The sequence below is a fragment of the Lontra canadensis genome, unplaced genomic scaffold, assembly GCF_010015895.1.
Source record: "Lontra canadensis isolate GAN:19392208 unplaced genomic scaffold, GSC_riverotter_1.0 scaffold132, whole genome shotgun sequence".
NCBI lineage: Eukaryota > Metazoa > Chordata > Mammalia > Carnivora > Mustelidae > Lontra > Lontra canadensis.
This window is the reverse complement of record NW_022631126.1, coordinates 2,588,506-2,607,664: the sequence shown is the minus strand read 5'-3', so window position 1 is coordinate 2,607,664 and position 19,159 is coordinate 2,588,506. Positions and strand designations below refer to the sequence as shown.

Below are 19,159 nucleotides of genomic sequence, written 5' to 3'. Positions count from 1 at the left end.
GGTGGGGAGGGGCACGGGGAGCATGACCCATTTTGGGGAGAAATTGGTGAGGTCACCCACTGTACAGGCTGGGACCAAGCAGACCGTCAATAAATTCAGCTTCCTTCCTTCTGGGGCCCAGACCAAGGCTCGTGCGTGCCGGCAGTGGGCGGCGGTGAGAAAGCAGCCACAGCTCTGGCACTTGGGGTGGGGGTGGGCAGGGGTGGAGGGTGTGTTCCAGGCTTGAAGTCAGCCTGTCCCTTAGAAACCTCCCCCACCAGCCAAGATTTCCTTTGCTGGCTCCTGCAAAGGAGCCACTTAGTTATTCCCGCTGTGCTCCCAAGAAATATTTATCGGGCACAAGGACACGTGCCAGGTTCTGGGGTACGCAGGCCGGGGGGGGGGAAGGTGGGGTAGGGGAGGGGAATGGGGAGGGGAGACCTCCTTTGGCACTCATGGCGGGGGAGGGGCAGGCAGGAATCTGCAGTGGGATCTTATCTGCTCACCCCTGAGAATCGGGGAAGTCAAGGTCTTGTTGATTTCTGAGACAGCCCCTTCAATTGTGAATTGAGAAACTCAGAAAATCCCGTTGTGTTTGAAGGCAGGCACCTTACCCATCGTCAGTGCCACAGACTGCTTGCAGCTCAGGTTTTTAAAAAACCAAAACAAAGCCCAACACAGCAAACAAGACCTCGGGTTGTTTTCCCAGTCGGGGCGATCACCTTTAGAGACATCTTTTTCGAGGCCACCGAGCAGGATTAGGGAGGCTGAGAGTCTGATTCAGCCGGTCTGGCTCTCAGAGCCCCAGGGACACTCCCACCCCGGCCTGGAGCTGTCCGGCCCTGTCGGAGGCCCAGCTGAATGAGAAAGCTCTGGTTTTTCTCTCCTCTTGGCTGAGTCTGAGCTCCCAGGTGGTGCAAGTCAGTCCTGCACAAAGCCTCACTGTGACTCATCTGTAAAATGGCATGGTTTCAGGAAGACCCCTAGGGAGTCTTTGGTAAGGAAAGTTCTAGAATATGGATGATTTCAACTGTGGCACTGTTGACCTGGGATTGAAGTGAGGCTCAGTTGGGAGCTAGAGCTTGACACCAGAGCTCCTGCACAAGTGAGCAGCCCTCACCATCCCCCCCCCCGCCACTGTCACCCCCACCCCCCTCCCACCCCCCTCCCGCCCCCCTGCCCGGGAGGCTTGGGCCAAGGTGTGCTGTGGTTTTCACATCCTCCTGGGGGCAGTGGGTTCCAGGGGCCACCTGAGCCGCTGGCTCCTGGGGGGAGGCAGCTCGACTCTGCAGCACACAGAGCTCTGGGGCTGGGGTGGCGGGGTTGGCAGGGCAAGAGGCCAGGGGTGGGGCTTGGTCAAGGGCTCTGGCCTGGGCCAGACATGGCTCTTCACCACCTCTGTCTCTGGAGGGGACTCAGCCTGTAAGCAGGCTGCACAGCGGAGGCAGGAGCCAGCCCTCCTGGGAGGGTGGATTAGCAGGAGCCGGGTGGCTGGACGACAGAGGGACGGGTGGCTACCTTGATGGGTGGATGGACGGACGGAGGAAGGGATGGTGAAAGGCTTCAGGGAAGAACGTTGCTGGACAGGTAGCAACACAGCTAGAGACCCAGCTCATAAGTCGAATATAAGCTACACGAGGGCAACAACTTCCTCTAGTTTGTTCCCAGCCCTACCTCCATCCGGGCACACAGGCACTCGAAAAAGCCCGATTTGCAGTGCATTGTGTGTGCTTTACTTCCACCGTGAAGACGCTTCCTCGTGGCCGATTTCAAGATACCAACCGGACAACCTGAAGTGGGATTGGGAAGAGAGGTACGTCATCGAGACCCTCCTAGGTGGTGGGAACCAGCCTCAGCACACCACTGACGGGAGTCCTAGGGCACTGGGAGGGGCTGGAGGGCCTCAGGGAGGAGGTGGTGTTTGTTGGACTTTGAAAAAATGAATAGGAGTTGTTAGATGTTTGTTTCTTCCAGCGAGAGTAAGGGCCAGGAGGGGTGACAGAGCCCTGAGTACCTGCAAGTGGGGAAGGTGGCCCCTGGTCACCCAGAGTCCAGGCCACAGTTGCTAATGACTCTGGTAAGAGAGTCCGGAGGATTGATAGCAATACCCCGTGCACAGAAACCACCTTCCCCTTCTGGGCCAGACTTTTTCCATCTGCAGGGTCAGAGAGGGCAGGGATGTCCATCTGACAAATGAAGTGAAGGTGCACAAGGGGCCAGGGGCTCGCTTGCCTGAGGTCGCACACTGAATTAAAGGTCACAGTCAGAACTTGAACTCTAGTCTCCTGATGCTAAATGCAGCTCTTCCTCCCCTTGCTCTGCTGGGAGGGACTTAGGTCAAGAGGGAACAAACCCTTAGCAAGCACCTGTGAAGTGCCTGTTGCTTTGTCCTCGTGGGGCAGCTGACCCCAGCTCTGGGAGTGGCGACAGAGCATTCCATGCCCCACCCCTGCCAAGCCACACTACGGGTTCTGGGACATATATGGGACCCAAACCAGTCCATGTGATATTTCTGCTGGGACTGTCGAGTGGTAGGGTTGGACTGAAGCCTGGGGCTGTGGGGTGAGGCCAGCACACAAGAAAGCAGACCTGGGATTGGAGATAGATTCCTGGTAATATCTCCTGAGCTCCTGGATCCAACCATGCCTGAAACCCCATCCTCATGGACTTTGGAGGTACACGAGTGTGGAAGTCATTATGTCCCCCTGGTATGAATCACATGGCCAGGACTGGGCAGGGAGTTACAACTCTGCTTACAAGCAGAAGTGTTAAGTCTCGCTTTTGGACCACAGCATGTACATGACAATTGTGATGCTCTCCCCGAGTGTTGATCCTTTCTGCCACTGTGAGCTGAGACAAATGAGCTGGTGGCTGCTCTATCAGGCTGGGCCCCTGTGTGAGGAGATGCGGAGAGAAGAGCCTCCAACTTACCCAAGATGGACATGTGTCATGAGCAAGAAATAGATCCCAGTTGTACCCCATTGAGATCTGGGGGCTGTGCGTTAGCACCGCCTAACCCAGCCTGGCCCAACTGGGCTGAGGAGCTGGGAGGTTCCCCGTCTTGCTTAAGTGGGTCCGCGATGGGTTTGTGTCACTTGCGGTGGGAAGTGTCCTAGCATAACGAGGACTCTCCTCCCAACCTGAGGAAGGACTAACTACATTCAAAGGGGCCAGAGGACCAGGCTCCATCCCTTCTCACCGAAGACTTGGGCAGCCGCGGGCTGTCTCTGAGCCTCAGTTTCGTCTTCATAAAGCAGGGGCAGCCATCTCAGCTTGCTGGGATGACCTCCAGGTCTGGGAGGAACGGCTCCACTGGGATGAGACCCACACAAAAGAAAGCAGAGCTGGGTGTCTTCCTTTAGGCTCCCTGTTGGAGGGGAACACTCTTCCCCCTTCTCTACTTGGGACTTGGTCTGGGGACGGGCCGTTGGCATCATGTGGGACACATCCCAACTGCGGCTGCCTGGACGCGCCATCAGAGAGCCAGGGACAGGAAAGAGAGCAGCGAGCACATATGTGCACTTGGCTCCCAGAAGCCCACCAGACCTCCCAAAAGCCCATCGGACTTCCTAGAGAACAGGAGGGAGAAGTACACGTTCTCAACAGGGAGGAGATGGAACAGAGGCTGCCCGCGGTCACGAAACATCAAGCCACAAAAGGGAAACAAGAAGAGCCAGGTCTTTGCTCAGACGTCACCTTCTCAGCAGGACCTCCCCTGGGCACCCCCCTACTTAGTAGTTTCTTCCCCCTGTAACATTTATTAAGCTCTAACCTAGGTCTTTTACTGATTAGTCGTGCTTACTGTCGACCCCGCTAGCACGGGGGGTTTTGTCTGTTTTATCCACCACTGGTCTCAGAGCCCAGAATGGTGCCTGGCCCGCTGCAGGTGCTCAGCGAATGCTGGACGCAGGGATGACTGTGTGGATCAATCTGGTAACGGCAGAGCAGCGGCTGGCAAGGCAGTGGGCAGAGAGGACGCAAGGGACTGAGCCCAGGAGGGAGCCACCTGCCCTGGACCCGGAGATGCCACAGAACGGGACAGGGAGACGAGGACATGGGCCTCTTGTGAAGTCTGTAAATGGGGCAAGAGACCCTCTCCCTTTGCTCACCCCAGGGGGCAGCGACGGGTCTTTCCCCCCATCCCTAGGGGGTCACAGATCTGACAGACGGTTTTTCTTTGAACATTGGTGGCCCCAGAGGGAAAAAACCTCATTCTGCATTTTAGGGGGGTCTCCTGGAATAAGGTCAGCTGCTCACCCCGAAGCAAACCCAGCCTCTGGCAAGCGGCGTGGAGAGGGACGGCTTTGAGGCAGGACGGCTTTGAGGCAGCACGGCCCAAGCTGGCCCGCCAGCAGATCCGCCCACTAGCTACCAATCTGCAGAAGCTCTTTTCTCTCTCTGTGCCTCAGTTTCTTTGGACACCAAATGGCATCATGAGGGCCTGTACCTCTTTCTGAGGCTGCTATGAGTTGATCTGTGTCGAGTGCCAAGGATGGTGTCCGGCAAGCGGCAAATGCTCAGGAAGTGTTGTTTCATCATCATTTTTGTGGACAAGTCATCCTCCCTGCTGCACACCCCCTTCTCCATGCCCAACTACTCTAGCAACCTGGTTCGGAACTGCAGACCCCTGGAGAGCAAGAGGAACCAGTCGCCAACAGCGCCGGCGGGCTGCTGCTGCCACCTGCTGGTGACCACGGGAACGGAGCCGACGTAGCCTCCCTCCCGCCAGCGGCGCTGTGTGTCAGGTGACTTACACAGGCAGCCCTCTGCCATGGTCACCGCAGCCCGCTGCCCTGGGAGTACAGTGATTAGGACACAAGGTGAACTGACGGGCTTTTTTTCTTTTTTTAAGATTTTATTTATTTATTTGACAGAGATCACAAGTAGGCAGAGAGGCAGCCAGAGAGAGAGGAAGGGAAGTAGGCTCCCTGCTGAGCAGAAAGGCCGATGAGGGGCTCGATCCCAGGACCCTGGGATCATGACCTGAGCTGAAGGCAGAGGCTTTAACCCACTGAGCCACCCAGGTGCCCCCTGATGGGCTTTTTAATCAACCAGGGCGGACTTCTGGTTGGGAGGCGGGATGTGCGCAGGGCACAGGACGGTGGGGGTGGTGAGGCGTCACCAAGCCGGGAGATCACACGTGTGCACGCATGCCCACATGGACACACACATACGTGCAGCACCTAGGCGCACAGACACGTCTATACACGGAACGACATCCACACACAACTGGAAAATCCCTGGTAGAAGTGGGTCAAGTGTCCGAGGGAAGGCTGGGTAGTCGGGGGGAAGTCAGAGGGCGGAGATCACTCTCAGCCAAGGTCAGAAGGAGGCAGAAGGGGAGCAGGGGACTGGGGAGGGGGGCCAGCAGCGGGCAGGACAGGGTCTGAGAGGGCTCTGGACAGGAGGTTGGCGGAGTCTGGGAAGGCAGAGGAGGAGGCTCAGAGGGGGTAGACCAGGAAGAGTGGTGCTTACCTGGAGGGAAAAGGAATAAATTCAGGGACACGGCTGGTAGCAGTGGGACATTTTATGGAAAAATGGCACCACAGGCCCATGTTTTCTAGGAGTGCATGAAATGTATGTAAATGAAAAAAAAAAAAGGCTTATGAGGGAAAGGAGCCTAGAGGCTTGAGTCTTACTTGTAGTGTTTTAAAGAGAATGCATTCCCACGTTGCTGATGTAGGTTAAAAGGAATAAGAACCTTTAAGAAAGAGTTGGGTGTGGGGTGGTGACATGAAGGACAGAGGCATGGATGTCCAGGCTGTTTAGGCCTGGCCTAAAGTGGCAGGCCTGGGACCTGCACCCTCTGGGCTGTGTCCCTCCTCACCCTCCCTGCCTTTGGTTTGGAAGTCAGTCTAAATGTGAATGTTCACACCCATCACACACACTTTAGTTTTCCACACTCTCTGCCACTCCCTAGTATTTATACTTAACACAAGGCTCCTCTTCTTCTCATTTGTGTGACCTGTTTGGCCCCTGAAGGCATCTGTGCTCAGACCTTCTAGTCTGTGCTGTGGTTCCTGGAGCCCTCTGTGCAGAGGTTGGAAGGGCTGACCTACCTTGGATGGATGGACAGATTGATGGGGAGATGGATGGATGGAGGGGTAGGTGGGTGGGATGCATGGACGGATGGATGCATGGATGGGTGGGGAGATGGACAGATGGATGGAGGGACTGGACAGAAGGATGGATGGGTGGGTGTGGATAGATGGATGTGGGGTTATATGGACAGACGGACATGGACAGATCACAGGTGGGCAGAGAGGGGAGAGGACAGGTCACCTTCGCACAGAGTGGCTGGCTGTGGGATGTGGAGCCGTGGTCATAGAAGTGCATCTCTCCACGGAAGGGCTACACCCTTGTCTCTTTGTCCTACCTCGCAAACACTGGTCTGAATCATTCCTCAGGTACGGGGACAGAAAGGGAGATAAATGTTGCTGAACCCTACCACGTGCTTGTACTTGGTGTCCTTGAGTGCCTCTGGTCCGCCCATGAGGGAGGCAGTCCATCCCCATTTTTCAGATGAGAAAAGCAGGGCTCTGAGATGGGCGTGTTGGGACCGGGTGCCCGTAACCCCACCTTTCTTCCACCGCATGATGCGTTCTCAAATAACTAGCATTTATGAAGTACTTTTTGTTCATAAAGCTGATCACACCCCTAATTCCATTTGATCTAAAAAAAAAAAATGATCACACCCCTTATTCCACTTGATCTCAAAAAAAAAAAAAAAAAATCCCCCCAAACACTTGTTATTTTTACACTTGAGTAAAAACGAGAGGGAAAAAAATGATGGTTAAGACTTGGCCGGGTCTTGGCTGTGCTGGGGGTTCCCCCTCAGGCTCCCCACCCCGTGCTCTCTGTCCTGCCCTCATCACCCTGGAGTCTGGCCCCAGGACGGAAACATGGGGCCCTGAGCTGGGCCAGGCCAGGTGCTGCAGGTCGACCATGCCCAGACGGGCTGCTTCTGTAAGGCGGAGAAGCTGGTGGGTGTGAGGCTGGACCTGGGGCAGCGCTGACTGGGGGGCCTGTCCCCAGTGCCCTAGGCGCTGTCGCTGGAGCTCTCCAGTTTTCAGCAAGGTGGAAGTCTGCATTTTTTAAAAATGTGAAATGTCCATTTAAAAAAAAAACAGTAGCTAACATACATGTGTGAAAGAAAGAGAAGAAAGAAAAAAGAGAAAAGAAGAGAAAGAGAGAAAGAAAAGGAGGGAGAGAACATCCACCGCCCAAACCCAGGCCATAGGCCTGTGACCCCCGCGGTCTCCGGCCCGGTCCTGGGCCAGCTCAGCACGGAACACCTGCCGGAGCGTCTCCGGGAGACCCAGGCCTGTGCCAGCGGAGGGCAGTGGGCAGGGCCGTGGCGCCTCCTCCTCCCTTCGGTTTAACTGGAGCCTCTATTCCCGGCTGCACCAGCTGAAACCAGGGAGGCCCCCAGGGAATCAGAGATTCTTTAGGAAACACACAAAACTACATGCATTTTACTTCACTTTAGTTACAAAATAAATAAATACATGCCAAGGGTTTTTTTTTAAAGAGAGAAGTGAAAAGAACAAACTGACCCCAGGCCCGTGCGGCTCCTCAACCCCAGCCCACGGGAAGGGCACCCCCACCCCCCACCCCCCACCTCCCGGAGGCCACCGTGTGTCTTGCCAGGCCAACAAGGGAGCCCCAGGCTCTCCCCGGGTCTGAGGTCCTGCCTGTAGAGCGGTCAGTCCCTGCCAGGGCCTTCGGTGGCAGGACACACAGCCCTGTCCCGTGATGTGCACCCCCCCCACCCGAGGTCCCGCCGCTTGGGGCACTGGGCCTTTCTGCCTTGGAGCCCAGAACCGGCAACGCAGTGCGAGCAGCGCCAGCTCCTGACCCCTCACGGCCACAGGATGACAACGCTGAGGTCCGTGCGGAAGGCGCTCTGCTCCCTGATGGCGGACGCCCTTGGAGGCCTCTCAAACTCACCACAACCCCAGGTCTGCAGCGAAGGCAGGCAGCGACGGAGAGCTGGGTCCGTGCCTGTGGCCACGGCTACGACGCCCTGGGAACAAGAAAGGGAGAGCAGGGACCCAAGCCTTCCGGCAGCTGCTCCCTGACAACAGCCGGCGGGACCCAGCAGGGCCCTCGGTCCGGCAAGACCCCCAGAGCGGCCGGGCGGGAGGCTCTCCTCCGAGGTCCAGGCCAGAGGCTTGGCACAGACGTGTCCCTGCGCACCAAGTGGGGTGCGGCGCACGCGGGGGCCAGGTGGAGCCCCCCTGGGGGAGTCACGCCCTCCTCAGGAGCCAGTGGCGGAGAAGGGGCTCACGGTGACCGCATGTGCCTCATAAGTGGACCCACTTGTTCCAGTTGACCTCGTGGGGGAACACGCGGCCCAGCCGCAGCGTGCAGTCCAGCGTGGGCTCGTAGAACACGGTGGCGCTCTCGCTCGGGCTGGAGGGCGCCTGCACCTCGGGGACCCGGGGCTTGGAGAAGAGCGAGACGGTGGCTGGCTTCCTCAGCAAGCACTTCTTAATGCAGCCCAGGGACTCCAGGCCCTACAGACAGTGGGACACCCAGGGATGATGGGCGCCCTTGCAGACCAGGTCCTCTGTCCTGTCCTACCTCAGGGGCTGCAGGACTCCAGGGCAGGAGTGGAGGCTGCAGGGGCCCAGGGAAGACGGGCGAGGGGCTCAGCCGCCAGCCTGGCAGGCTCGGAGGGCAACGAGCACGCCGCTCAGGGTGGCGCTGCGCGGGGGGTGACGGGAGGAAGGGACCCACAGGAATAGCCTGGCTCTCAGGCCGGGCCTAGACCTCTCCGGCCTGTCACAACCCCTCCCCCCGGCCTGGGCGGCTGTGGCAGGGGCCCAGGTGAGGGCCAGGCTCGGTGGGAGCCACACCTGCAGCAGCTCGAGCACGGCGATGGGCTGGAGCACGCCCCGGTAGTGGCGCAGCAGGCAGCTCTCAGGGATGCCAGGCCGCGTCATGATGTGGTAGAGCACGGCCTCCATCATGCCCTTGCACACCGGCACGTTCAGGTGGCCGTCCACGATGCGCCATGGCCGGGCGACGAACGAGATGTTCTCGCAGTCCCTGTGGGCGTGGCACGTGGACATCAGGCTCCGCGGGCGAGGAGACACGGCTCCACGGACAAGACGCTGACTCTTGGGGCAGTCGGAGACTGGCCCACATCATGGGGCCGGAGGTCCTGCTCCTCCACTCCTCCCTTCCCAGCTGGAACGAGGGGTTCCAACCCCTGGGCCTGGGGCCGCCGGCTGAGGGGCCCTGCTCACACTCAACCCTAACCACGGCCGTGGGGGAGGACCCAGCGCCGACCTCTGGATTTACCAGCTCCGGCCCAGCCCCTGGGCCATGGCTGACACCACAGGAGGCCAAGCTCACAGAGGTCTCCATGCAGATGCTCTACTTCTGTGTCTTAGACAGCAGTCCCTCCTGCCCCCCCAGTGGCTGGTCTGCTACCTAGGCTCCAGGCATGGGAGGGCCCAGGACCAGTGGGACACCTGGCTCCGACCGCCACGACTGGGGCCTGGGAGGGCTGCATATGAGCCGGGGCTCACGGCCCCAGGCAACCGAGGGACATGGGCACACGCGTGGGAGGCGCCCCCACACCAGGAAGGCTCCTGTGAAGCCCATGGTTCCAGACGGACCCACCCACTGCCGACGTCCACACCTCTGGCCCTTACCGCTCCTGCCTTGTTCCCCCAGCAGGTGGGACAACCGAAGTCCCACACGTTCCCAGGTCCCTGGGCTGAGAGCCACCGCACCGGACTGTGGAAGATCTCCACGTGACAATCACTGCTGGGACCCCGGGGACAGACTCCCCACCCTCGCACCCACGCACCGCGCCAGGCCGCCTGGATCTGGGCACACACTCACTTTTCCCACGCTGCTTGGGAGAGGCCACAGACCACAGAGCTCTCGGCCGAACCTGACAGAGGAGGGAAAGGACATGAGACCTAAGAGGCGGGAGTCCATCTCTTCCTGTTTCGTTCACACGATGTGTCCCTCCGGGTTCTGGGGACAGAGCGATGAACATGGGGACAGCAAGCCCATTCCTCACAGAGCCCTCCCCTCGAGGGGGCCAGAGCCAGCGCAACCACAACCAGATTGGGCTGGGCCACGGTGTGCAAGTGTGGGGGGGCATTCCCAGGCTCCAAGGCAGCCCCTTGAGGGGAGGCAAGTGAGCGCTCCACCCTCCACCCAGAAGCCCCAAGCCCAGAGCTGCACGCATGAACCCCTAAGGCAGAAACAGCCCCAAGGAAATAAAGACGCCTTCAGAAAACCTGGGAAGAGGCCAGCGTGGAGCATAAGTGAGAGCGTCTACACCGCGGGAAAGGAACACGGCAGGTCTCAGTCCCTGCAAGTCTGCCAATCCTGACAGGGCACGACACCCCGTGTTCCTGCCACCACGCCCTCTCGCGGGACACAGCAGCCAACAACACCTTCCAGAACCAACCCTCCTGTCCTGCACTTGTCACTCACAGACCTACTCAGGAGACCCTGAAGCCCTCTAGCGGAAACAGTAAGTGGAAAGAGGCAAGCCCTCCCCCAGCCAGTGCTGAGGCTAAGAAAATCTGGGCTTCCCAGTCTCAGGTAAGGCGTGTGGGGAAGGGGACACTCAGGCCCCAGGACAGAGAATGGGCAGGAGGGGGGAGGTGGGATGGGAGACCAGGTTTATTCGGTACCTCTGGGGTCTTCAGATCCTTCTGGAAGCTGGGCCTGACAGCTAGGCTGCTCCCGGCCTAGAGGGCTGGGAACCCCGCCATCCTCTTGGTCCTCCAGCCCGGCCCCCTGTACTCCGGGGGGAGGCTCCTCCACACCCGAGTCCCCGGGAGCTGCTGGTAGAGCAGGCACTGGGAGTTCTGGCTCCTCTTCTGCTTGGGCCCCGGGGCTGGGGGCCAGGCGCACATCCTGGAGCGTGGGCCTCTTGGCAGGGGGCTTGTGGGTACTCTCGGGGTTGGCCTCCCCGCCCTGACCAGCCATGTCATGGCTCGTGCAGCTGGCACGCCTCTTGGTGCTCCGGGGGCCCTGGGAGGGCGAAGCCGGCCTCCCCGCAGGGCTGTCCTCGCGGGCAGGCCTGTGCGGGGGTCTGGCCTGGGGGTCTGTTGTTGGAGGGCACGCATCCTCCTCTCTGCCTTTCAGCCTCACTGAGTGCAGGAGCCAGGGCTGGGCAGAGGCCATGGCCACCAGGCGAATGGTGTTGCCACCGACTTCCAGGACCTGGTGGTGCTCCAGGAGGTCCTAGGAAAAGCAGGAGACACGCTGGGTCTGCGTGGGACCGCGGGGTCTGCACACTTGCTTCCTTTGCCCGATGCATCTGCGCGTCCCAGGTAGACAGGAAGCCCAGGACCATCAGGACGATGGCTCAAGGACGAGGTCTGGCTTCCAGCCTGGAGGGCGCCCACTGGCCCTGTGGCCCTTTGGTAGCCCTGCCCCTTCCAGGCTTGGGGCGAACTTCTGAGAGCCAAAGCTGCGTTAGTGAGTCCTCCCAGGGAACTCAACACCCCGAGTGCTCTCGTGTCCTGCAAAAGCCACAACTGTCCCCACAGGAATGACAGTAACTCCTCTCGTCCTCACACCAAGCCCTGCCTCCCAGGTCCCTGTTCTGATCGAGGCACTGCTCCGACACTACCACCTTTCTTTTCATTCCTAGCTTAAAAGGCCACCAACTGGGATTCAAGAAATTTGCCCCAGTTCACATCCTGGAATCAGGACTCATACCCTGGTCATGCGCGTCTGGGGAGGGCTCACTGTAAGCGCTTGTCACCTGGGGCCCCGGGCCAGGCTGCAGGGAGCCTGGGGAGCTGCCTGCCCATCTCGGCTCACCTCCTAGGGCTCCCGAGGCACCACGGGCACAGTCATCATGACCCTGCTCTCGTATCCTGTACTCACGAACACTTGTCTGAAAACCCCAGTAGGTGATGTGTCCCCTGCTCCAACTACAGACCCCGCAGAGCTGGGCTGGCCGGCTCCCAAGGCACTCGCTTTAAAAGGTCCGTCTGTTACTACGTTCCTTGGGCTCAAGGGTCCCTGGTGAAATGGACCCAGGCAGGTAAAGGGGAGAGTCCCATGGACCCAGTAGATGCCCCTGCTTGGCTCCACCCCACTGTGCTGAAGAAGTGGGGACCAGGGTGCCAACCCTTCTAACATCCCAGAGAAGCTGGGCTTTAGGCAAAGTCTCCCATTTTTAATCTTGGCAACTCATTTAACTTGGGAAGAAATCACACTACATACCCCAAACCAAGCCCCTCTTCGGCAGCATGCGTCCGGCTGGTGTGGGGTCCCCTCCGCATACCCCACGGTACTCCAGAGCGCGGCTCACCTGCACATAGTCTGTGAAGGTCCGGGTGCGCTCGGCATCGGTCCTCTCGAAGGCGGAGAACCACCGGCTCAGCTCCACTCTGTCCACCCCGAAGCAGCCCGCGGCCGCGATGACCCCGTGCACCTCCAGGACAGCGCACACGTCCCCTGGCTCGTACCCACACAGCTCCACCTGCTGGACAAACTCCTCTAGGCTGCAGGCGGTCCCCTGGCTCTGGATCAGCCTGGTGAAGGTGGCCGGGAGGCAGGATATACCCACGGGTAGCTCTTCCAGAGAAGGGACTGTGAAGACGAGGACTAAATCAGCCCGGCCCAGGGCACAGGCAATACTGAGGAGGAACGCACTCCGACACCAACTCAGCACCGCCCAAACAGGGAGGGGTGACCTTCTGGGTAGAAGGGGCATGGGCCCCCGGCCGTGGGGATGCGCCCCTTGGGCCGGGATAAAGGGCAGGAAGGTAGGGCTGGGGTCCGAGGACAGGAGCCCCGGAGCTCTGGAGGGGGGGGTCCTCAACTTGGGCTGTCCGGGCCCTGCCTTCCTGCTGCTCCTGTGTTCACTGCTCCTCAGACCCTGGGGGACCCCCGAGACCCCACCCTGAACTCCCATGTGAGCTTCCACAAGCCGGGGCTGCTGTGCGTGGCTTGTTGGGAAAGCCAGCTCTGCTAAGACCGTGGTCACAGGTCTGGCCCGAGCCAAACTCCACACAGCACAGAACACCAACTGGGCCTTTGAACCTAAACTGAACACCATGCACCCCAAAAGGTGACGGGAAAGCAGAGGCAGGAAAGGGGTGGGACAGGGGAGGAGACGCGCAGGGCTGGGAAGGGGCCCGAATATTCTCATTTCATGTAGAGGAAGGAGACCCCCTCAAATCTGGGGTATGGGAAAGCAAGGTTTAAGTAAGCTACTCAGAGTTTCAGAGGTAACCCACAGAAGAGCTAGAGAGTGTAAAAACCGGAAACAAGCGAGGGCCTCTCTTTCAAAGCAAGAGGGCAAAGCCATGCTAAGCAGTCTGGGGCGGCGTGTGCTCCCGAGCCCTGAAGGGGAGTCTGCGCCAGCCCTGGCCCACGGGCGGCTCCCGGGTCGGCGGGCAGCACTCACCAGTGGGCCAGAGCCGCGTGGGCAGGGGGGTGCGGCGGAGCCGGAAGGTCACCCGGCAGGAGTTCACCACGATGCTGTCGTTGGGGTTGAGGTTGCGGGTGCTGACGATGCCGGGCGCGCAGTAGCCCCGCATGAGCAGGTAGTTGGTGTGGGAGGCCTGGCGGGCTTTCACCTCGATGGCCCGGCGCTTGCTTCCTGAGCCTTCGTCCAAGTCTTCCTCCTCATCGTCGTCTTCATCCAAGCCCCCGTCCTTGCCCAGACTAGGAGAAGAGCATGGACCTGGGTGACGGAGCACAGGCCGAGCACCTCTGCCGGCTCAAGAGAGTGGTCACCGTGGTCCAACCTCAGCAATGGCCTGTGGTCACTGCGGACCTCCTCCCCCGACCCCCGGCATCTGGCTAGGAAGGGCAGGGTGGATGGCCGCTCCAGATTCAACTCTTCTGACCATCTCCCCACAGGCCATGCTCACCAGTGTCTTTGCAAGGGCTGTTCCTTCTGGCAGGAAACCCTTCCAGTTTCAGTCCTAAAACTGCCTGCTGTTCCACTAAATCCCAGCTTAGCTATTAGGCCGTCAGGGAACCTCTGCCAAAGCTACCTTCCCGCCTTACAAAACCCTCCTCACCACACTGTGCCAGGTCCCTCTCTTTGGCACAGCCAGGTCTCTCCCCAACTCTGCTGCTGCCTCCCCGGCACCTGGAGGCACCAGCACGAGGCACTGGACTGGTCCCTAGTCTCCAGATCTGAGGTCCCGTCCCTGGGAGCTCCCTGCCACACTGCTGACATCTGCTGTCTCACGTGCCAGCCGTGACAGACTCAGCATGTGTTTGTGGAGTGAAGAAAGACCGGGGCGACCGGGCGGGGGGGGGGCCTCTGCCAGTTAAGTGTCTGCCTTTAACTCAGGTCATGATCCCAGGATCCTGGGATCAAGCCCCGTGTCAGGCTCCCTGCTTAGTGGGAAGCCTGCTTCTCCCCCTCCCTCTGCCCCCTCCCTGCTTGTGTGTGTGTGTGTGCCCACACTCTCTCTCTCAAATAAATAACATCTTAAGAAATAAAAGACCAGATGACGGAGTGAATAAAAATGCAGACGCCATAGGACACCGCGGTGCCCGAGGCCCCCAACTGCACTCAGAGCACGCATGAAGCCTGGTGACAGCCCCGTCCTTACCTCTTCATGACCTCGTTCTCTACCATGGAGCTGTCTACCACGACAATCTGCTCCGGGATCCGGACATCCACAGAGATGAGGCCCAAAGAGAAAAGGGTTAGGGCGGCCACGCAGTGTCCTCCAGGGTTGTCCAGAGAAAACGCCACCAGATGACTTGTAGACTTGTTAGTATCCTGGTCTTGGAAGGAAAAGTTATCAGGCTGGTCCAACTTGCCGGCGGCCAGGATTGTGCTGAGGAACTGGAACGACTCCGTGCACACGGTGCTTGGGAAGCGCCACGTAAAAATCCTGCGTGGACACAAAGGAGGTAAGGTCCAAACTGAGGATGGGACTTTGGAGGCCTTCACGTGGATGGGCTACGGGCTTTGCTGAAGATCTGAAGGCCCGCCGAAGCCCTCTTTTCCACCTCAACATTCGCTATAGACGGGAGCCAGACTGGGGAAGACGAATGCACTTCCTGAGACGATCACCTTTTCCCCCAGGAAAGCCCCGAACCCGTGCAGAGGCGACGGGACGCGTACGTCCACGTCACTGTCTCCGTAAGGCAACAGCAGAGTCAAGCCTGGCCTGTCCAGAAGCCTTATTTTCACAAGCCTCTGACAGGGGCCTAGGTCTGGAAGCCTTCTGGATGTGAACGTCGCTCGTGGCTCACAGTCAAGAATGCTGCGGTGGAGAAATGGTCAAGAACGAGCTCAAGGTCAAACAGTCTTGCCAGACCTGGGCCCTCGTCTTCTGCTTCCCGGGCCACAGCTCTTTTTACTATAGCCAGCTGTGCTCCAGGGAGGCAAGGAGACCGGCGGCGGGGAGGGTGTTTGAGAAAGGCGCAAGCGTCTACACTCACGGGCAAAGGGATGCGTGAAAAAGCAAAAGCCCCCCCATTCTACTGTTCTGTTCCTGGCCACGGCCCCAGTGTAATGAGAGGACTGACAAGGAGAACGGCCTGGAAAAGAGGAGGCCCGTCAAGGCCAAGGGTTGCCAAGGCCCAACCTCTGGGACTACCCCACAGACTTCCCCTTTGTGTGGTCAGGGGGCGGCGGCACGACATGCCGAGCAGGTAACAGAGACTGGCCGCGCTGGTGGCTGGTGTGAGGGTCCCGTGACTTGGGGCTGCGGAGGGCAACTTGCGGCATCCCAGACCACCGCTCGGACCGCTGACGGGCTGCAGACAGCATCTGGAATCCAGCCACGGGACAGCTTCAAACCAAACACACGGCTTGGCGTGGCCCTGAGCCTTAAGAATGCCCAACGAGGCCCCACCAGGACGCTGTGCCTTTCGCTGGGCTCATGGGTACAACACTCACTTCTCCCCGTTTGACAGGAGAAGAGAAACATACCACCTGCAGAATGGTACATGTCCCCAAGCTACCGAGGGCACTGCCCTTGTCCCCTAGCAAGTGACACAGGCGTGGATGGACACCTGCTCCAGAGGCGGCTCGCCCTCCAACCCAGGGTCCCGCCCTGCCCCAGCCCTGCCAGGGGCTCACCTGTAATAGGTCTGGGACAGCTGGTAGGACATGGGCACGAAGGGCAGGGCCCGGTTCTTCTTTGGGCCCAGCATGTGGTTGACCCGGCGCCGGTTAACCAAGCTCCTTTTCTGGCACTCCATGAAGGCCTTCACGAGGATGTGGTCCTTGTACTCACGGTACAGGCGGAAAGTCTGCAACACAGCGAGGCCAAGGGTGAGCAAGGCTCTCTGGCAGCTGGGGCGAGGGGGAAGGAGCAGAATGTGGGGTGCACAGAAGCGGGAACTGATCATGTGTGCTGGAGGGACTGATACGGGGCCGAGGGGGTGGGAGGCTGGAGCAGACTCCTGGGGGTGCAGGGCGGGAGGGCCTGCCATCCGCGGTCAACTTTGATACCTATCAGAGAGAAGGACACCCAGACAAAGACAGGCAGCTGGAGACAAAGGATGGCTCCAACTGGGGATACAAGGTTGTGGGAGTCAACGCAGAACCACCCGATACCCCTCGCTTCCTGAGCCCTCGCCCAGCCCACCAGGAGGTCCAGCTGGCCATATCCACATAAACCATGCCCAAACACAGGTGCTTGATGTGGTCTACACCATCGCTCCTCGCGGAGCCTCCACCCAACTGCTCTCCCGGCCCCCAGGCCCTGGCCACTCGCCACACAGCCACAGGGAGCCCCGTGCCTCCATCAGACCACACGTGGCTTCCCTCTGCAGAGGAAGCACCCAGTGCCCACTCCACCTAGCAAGGACTCCCGGGAGCACAGCCCTGCCCACCACTCCGGCCTCGCTGGCCTCCGGACTTTCCCAAAGAGAGCCTCCCTGCCACGGGGCCTGGTGTTTGCGACTCTTTTTCTTAGACCGCACCTCCCCCTAAGTTTCACAAGGCTGAGTCCTCAACTCTCAGCTCCGCCATGTCCCCTGCGGTCAAGTGTACTGAAATGACCTCATTCGCTTACTCGTCTCTCGCCCACCAGAAGGGAAATCCCACAGGAGCACATGTTCAAGGTTTGTGGCTGCCACGGCAGGGCCTGGCACAGAGCAAAGGTGAACGGCAGTGCCTGGCCTGCCGCAAGCGCTCTCCCGGCCGGCCACGCCGCCCCGGCTCTGTGGCTCGGATTCGGACCCGGCCCAGAGGAAGAGCAGCTCCAAGGCCTGCGGGGCCAGCAGGGTCCCGATGACTTCCGTTTTGGGAAAGCACTGGCTCCATCAGCCAGCTGACCGAACAGCGGATGTCTAGCACCTGCCAGACCACAAGGAAGTTCCTGCCACACCCGTCTCCTCAAAAGCACCGGCACGGAAAACATGTGGTCATGGTCTGAGGACTTTAGGCTTGGGAGGTTCTCTGCCACGCTGGCCTGAGAACCACGGGACCACGAACGGCAGAGAGGACGGAGCCTCATGGACTTCAAGGGATAGTCCAAGGCCACGCCGCTGGGCAGGGCTGGGACCAACAACAAGGCCTTGCCCTCAAGCCCAGTGACCTCACCACTGAGCCACTGCAGAGGGACACAGAGATCAGAAGCCAAAGTGGCAGTCAGTGGGGTGCTGGGGCAACACGGGGTGTTCTCCTGGAGCCAAAGGGGGTCTGCGCACACACTGCGCCTCGTCGGTCTGAGGCCCGCACACCACCCTCAGCTTCTCTAGACAGCGCTTGCACGTCAGCTGTGGCGCACAGGCCCGAGGCAGGGAGCACTGCACGGGGCAGAGGGTAAGAGGCTGGAGACTGGCCATGACACCACCGCTCCTGCCCTGTGGGCAAGTGCAAGCTAGGATCCAGCTTCTCGTGGGAAGCCTGGTGTCTTCCGCTCTTCTCGTCTGTGTGAAGGCAATGATACGAGGGCATATTCCCGACAGCTGCTGGTGTGGCGCAGGAGTGCTCACACTACGGACAGGGAAGGAGGGACTGTGGTCCAGCCCGCCAGACGGCCACCCACTGCCCTGCACCGCACCTCTCGGGAAAGTGGGGCTGTAGGGAGCCCAGCCGGGATCCTACATACAGCCTCTGACCTTGTGAGGCCTTTGACTTCCCCACCAAAGCCCAGACACCACCTGGAAACGGATCTGGAAGAATGACAAGCAGCAGCAGGCCGCAGGGGACAGGCCCTGGGGGCGATGCAAGGACCTGGCTTTCACCATTAATTCTGGGGCTGGACTTTCTCGTGTGGTGGAGCACTACCTCCCGAGGTCCTGTCCAGCTCGAATCCTTGCTAGGCAGCACAGCTAGAAGGGCCCTCTAGGGCCACAGGTAAAGTCAGAAATTGGGATTTTTATGGGCAACGGTGGCAGTAAGTTAAACAAAAAAATTTTTTTTTTTTTTTAAACAAGCTCAGGTCCAACAAGACAGAGCCAGAGGCCAGACTGGGGACTGTCATCATGGAACTTCTGGCCCACCCCACCTATTCCAGTCTCATTCTCCGGCATGTTCAGGCTCACACAAGGCTCTGGGCATGGAGGAGGGGGTGAGACCAGCCTCCCCCTAGGAAACACACACGCTTCATGTGAGTAAGTAGGGTTCAAGGACTCCGTGGCACCAAGGGTGGCAAGAAAAAGACGACTGCATGGCCCCCCACTAGCCTGTCCCAATAGTCACCGCTGGACAAGCACCTGCACCTCACCGTGACAAATTCAAAGAAGAGTCATGAACACTCAGTCTCGGGTCTGCGGGGGCCCGGCCACTGCTGTACAACGACTGTGGTCACACCTGGCCATGGACTTTCCCGAAATCACTGCATTTCCCCCCGAGTCTTCCTCATCTCCGTTGTGGCCAAAGTAATAAGCACCACCTGCACAATGTGGGCAGTGCTGAGGCTGGGTCTGCACCCCGCTGTCTTCCCCTGGGGCGCTCTGCTGTCTACACCCTGAGTCTGGAGACAAGCAGCACACTTGTCAGGCTCCCACCCGCCCTGCGGCCTCTGGGGGTGGCCCCGGGCCCACGTGTTGACCAATGTGGTCGTTAAAAACAAGGGAAGCACCGGCCCCGGTGAGGGGGGCAGTGCAGGCCCTCCTCAACACCTCTCCGCGGGGGCCAGGAGCCATAGTCTCAGGTCTGATGGAGAGTGCTGTGAGGTCACGGGCTCTTGCTTCTTCACGCCCCTGAAATGCAAGTTTCCGTGCTCGTGAATGAGTGCTAATACCAGCAGCT

The 19,159-nt window shown here is 59.6% G+C and overlaps 1 protein-coding gene across 3 annotated transcripts in view; it reads right to left on the bottom strand.

Moving 5' to 3' along the window:
* Positions 1-7,610: 7,610 nt before the first annotated feature.
* GTF3C1 (general transcription factor IIIC subunit 1) overlaps positions 7,611-19,159 on the bottom strand; it is a 69,208-nt gene continuing 57,659 nt past the window's right edge. For 2 of the 3 annotated variants that reach the window (XM_032842630.1, XM_032842633.1), the window contains 8 exons: positions 16,034-16,206; positions 14,550-14,837; positions 13,385-13,644; positions 12,284-12,564; positions 10,647-11,202; positions 9,838-9,889; positions 8,841-9,033; positions 7,611-8,498 (listed from right to left, as the gene is read on the bottom strand). In XM_032842630.1, coding sequence (XP_032698521.1) covers positions 8,286-8,498; positions 8,841-9,033; positions 9,838-9,889; positions 10,647-11,202; positions 12,284-12,564; positions 13,385-13,644; positions 14,550-14,837; positions 16,034-16,206 — 2,016 coding nt within the window. In that variant the 3' untranslated portion in view covers positions 7,611-8,285. The remainder of the gene's footprint in view (positions 8,499-8,840; positions 9,034-9,837; positions 9,890-10,646; positions 11,203-12,283; positions 12,565-13,384; positions 13,645-14,549; positions 14,838-16,033; positions 16,207-19,159) is intronic. The other variant, XM_032842632.1, reaches the window with a different exon arrangement.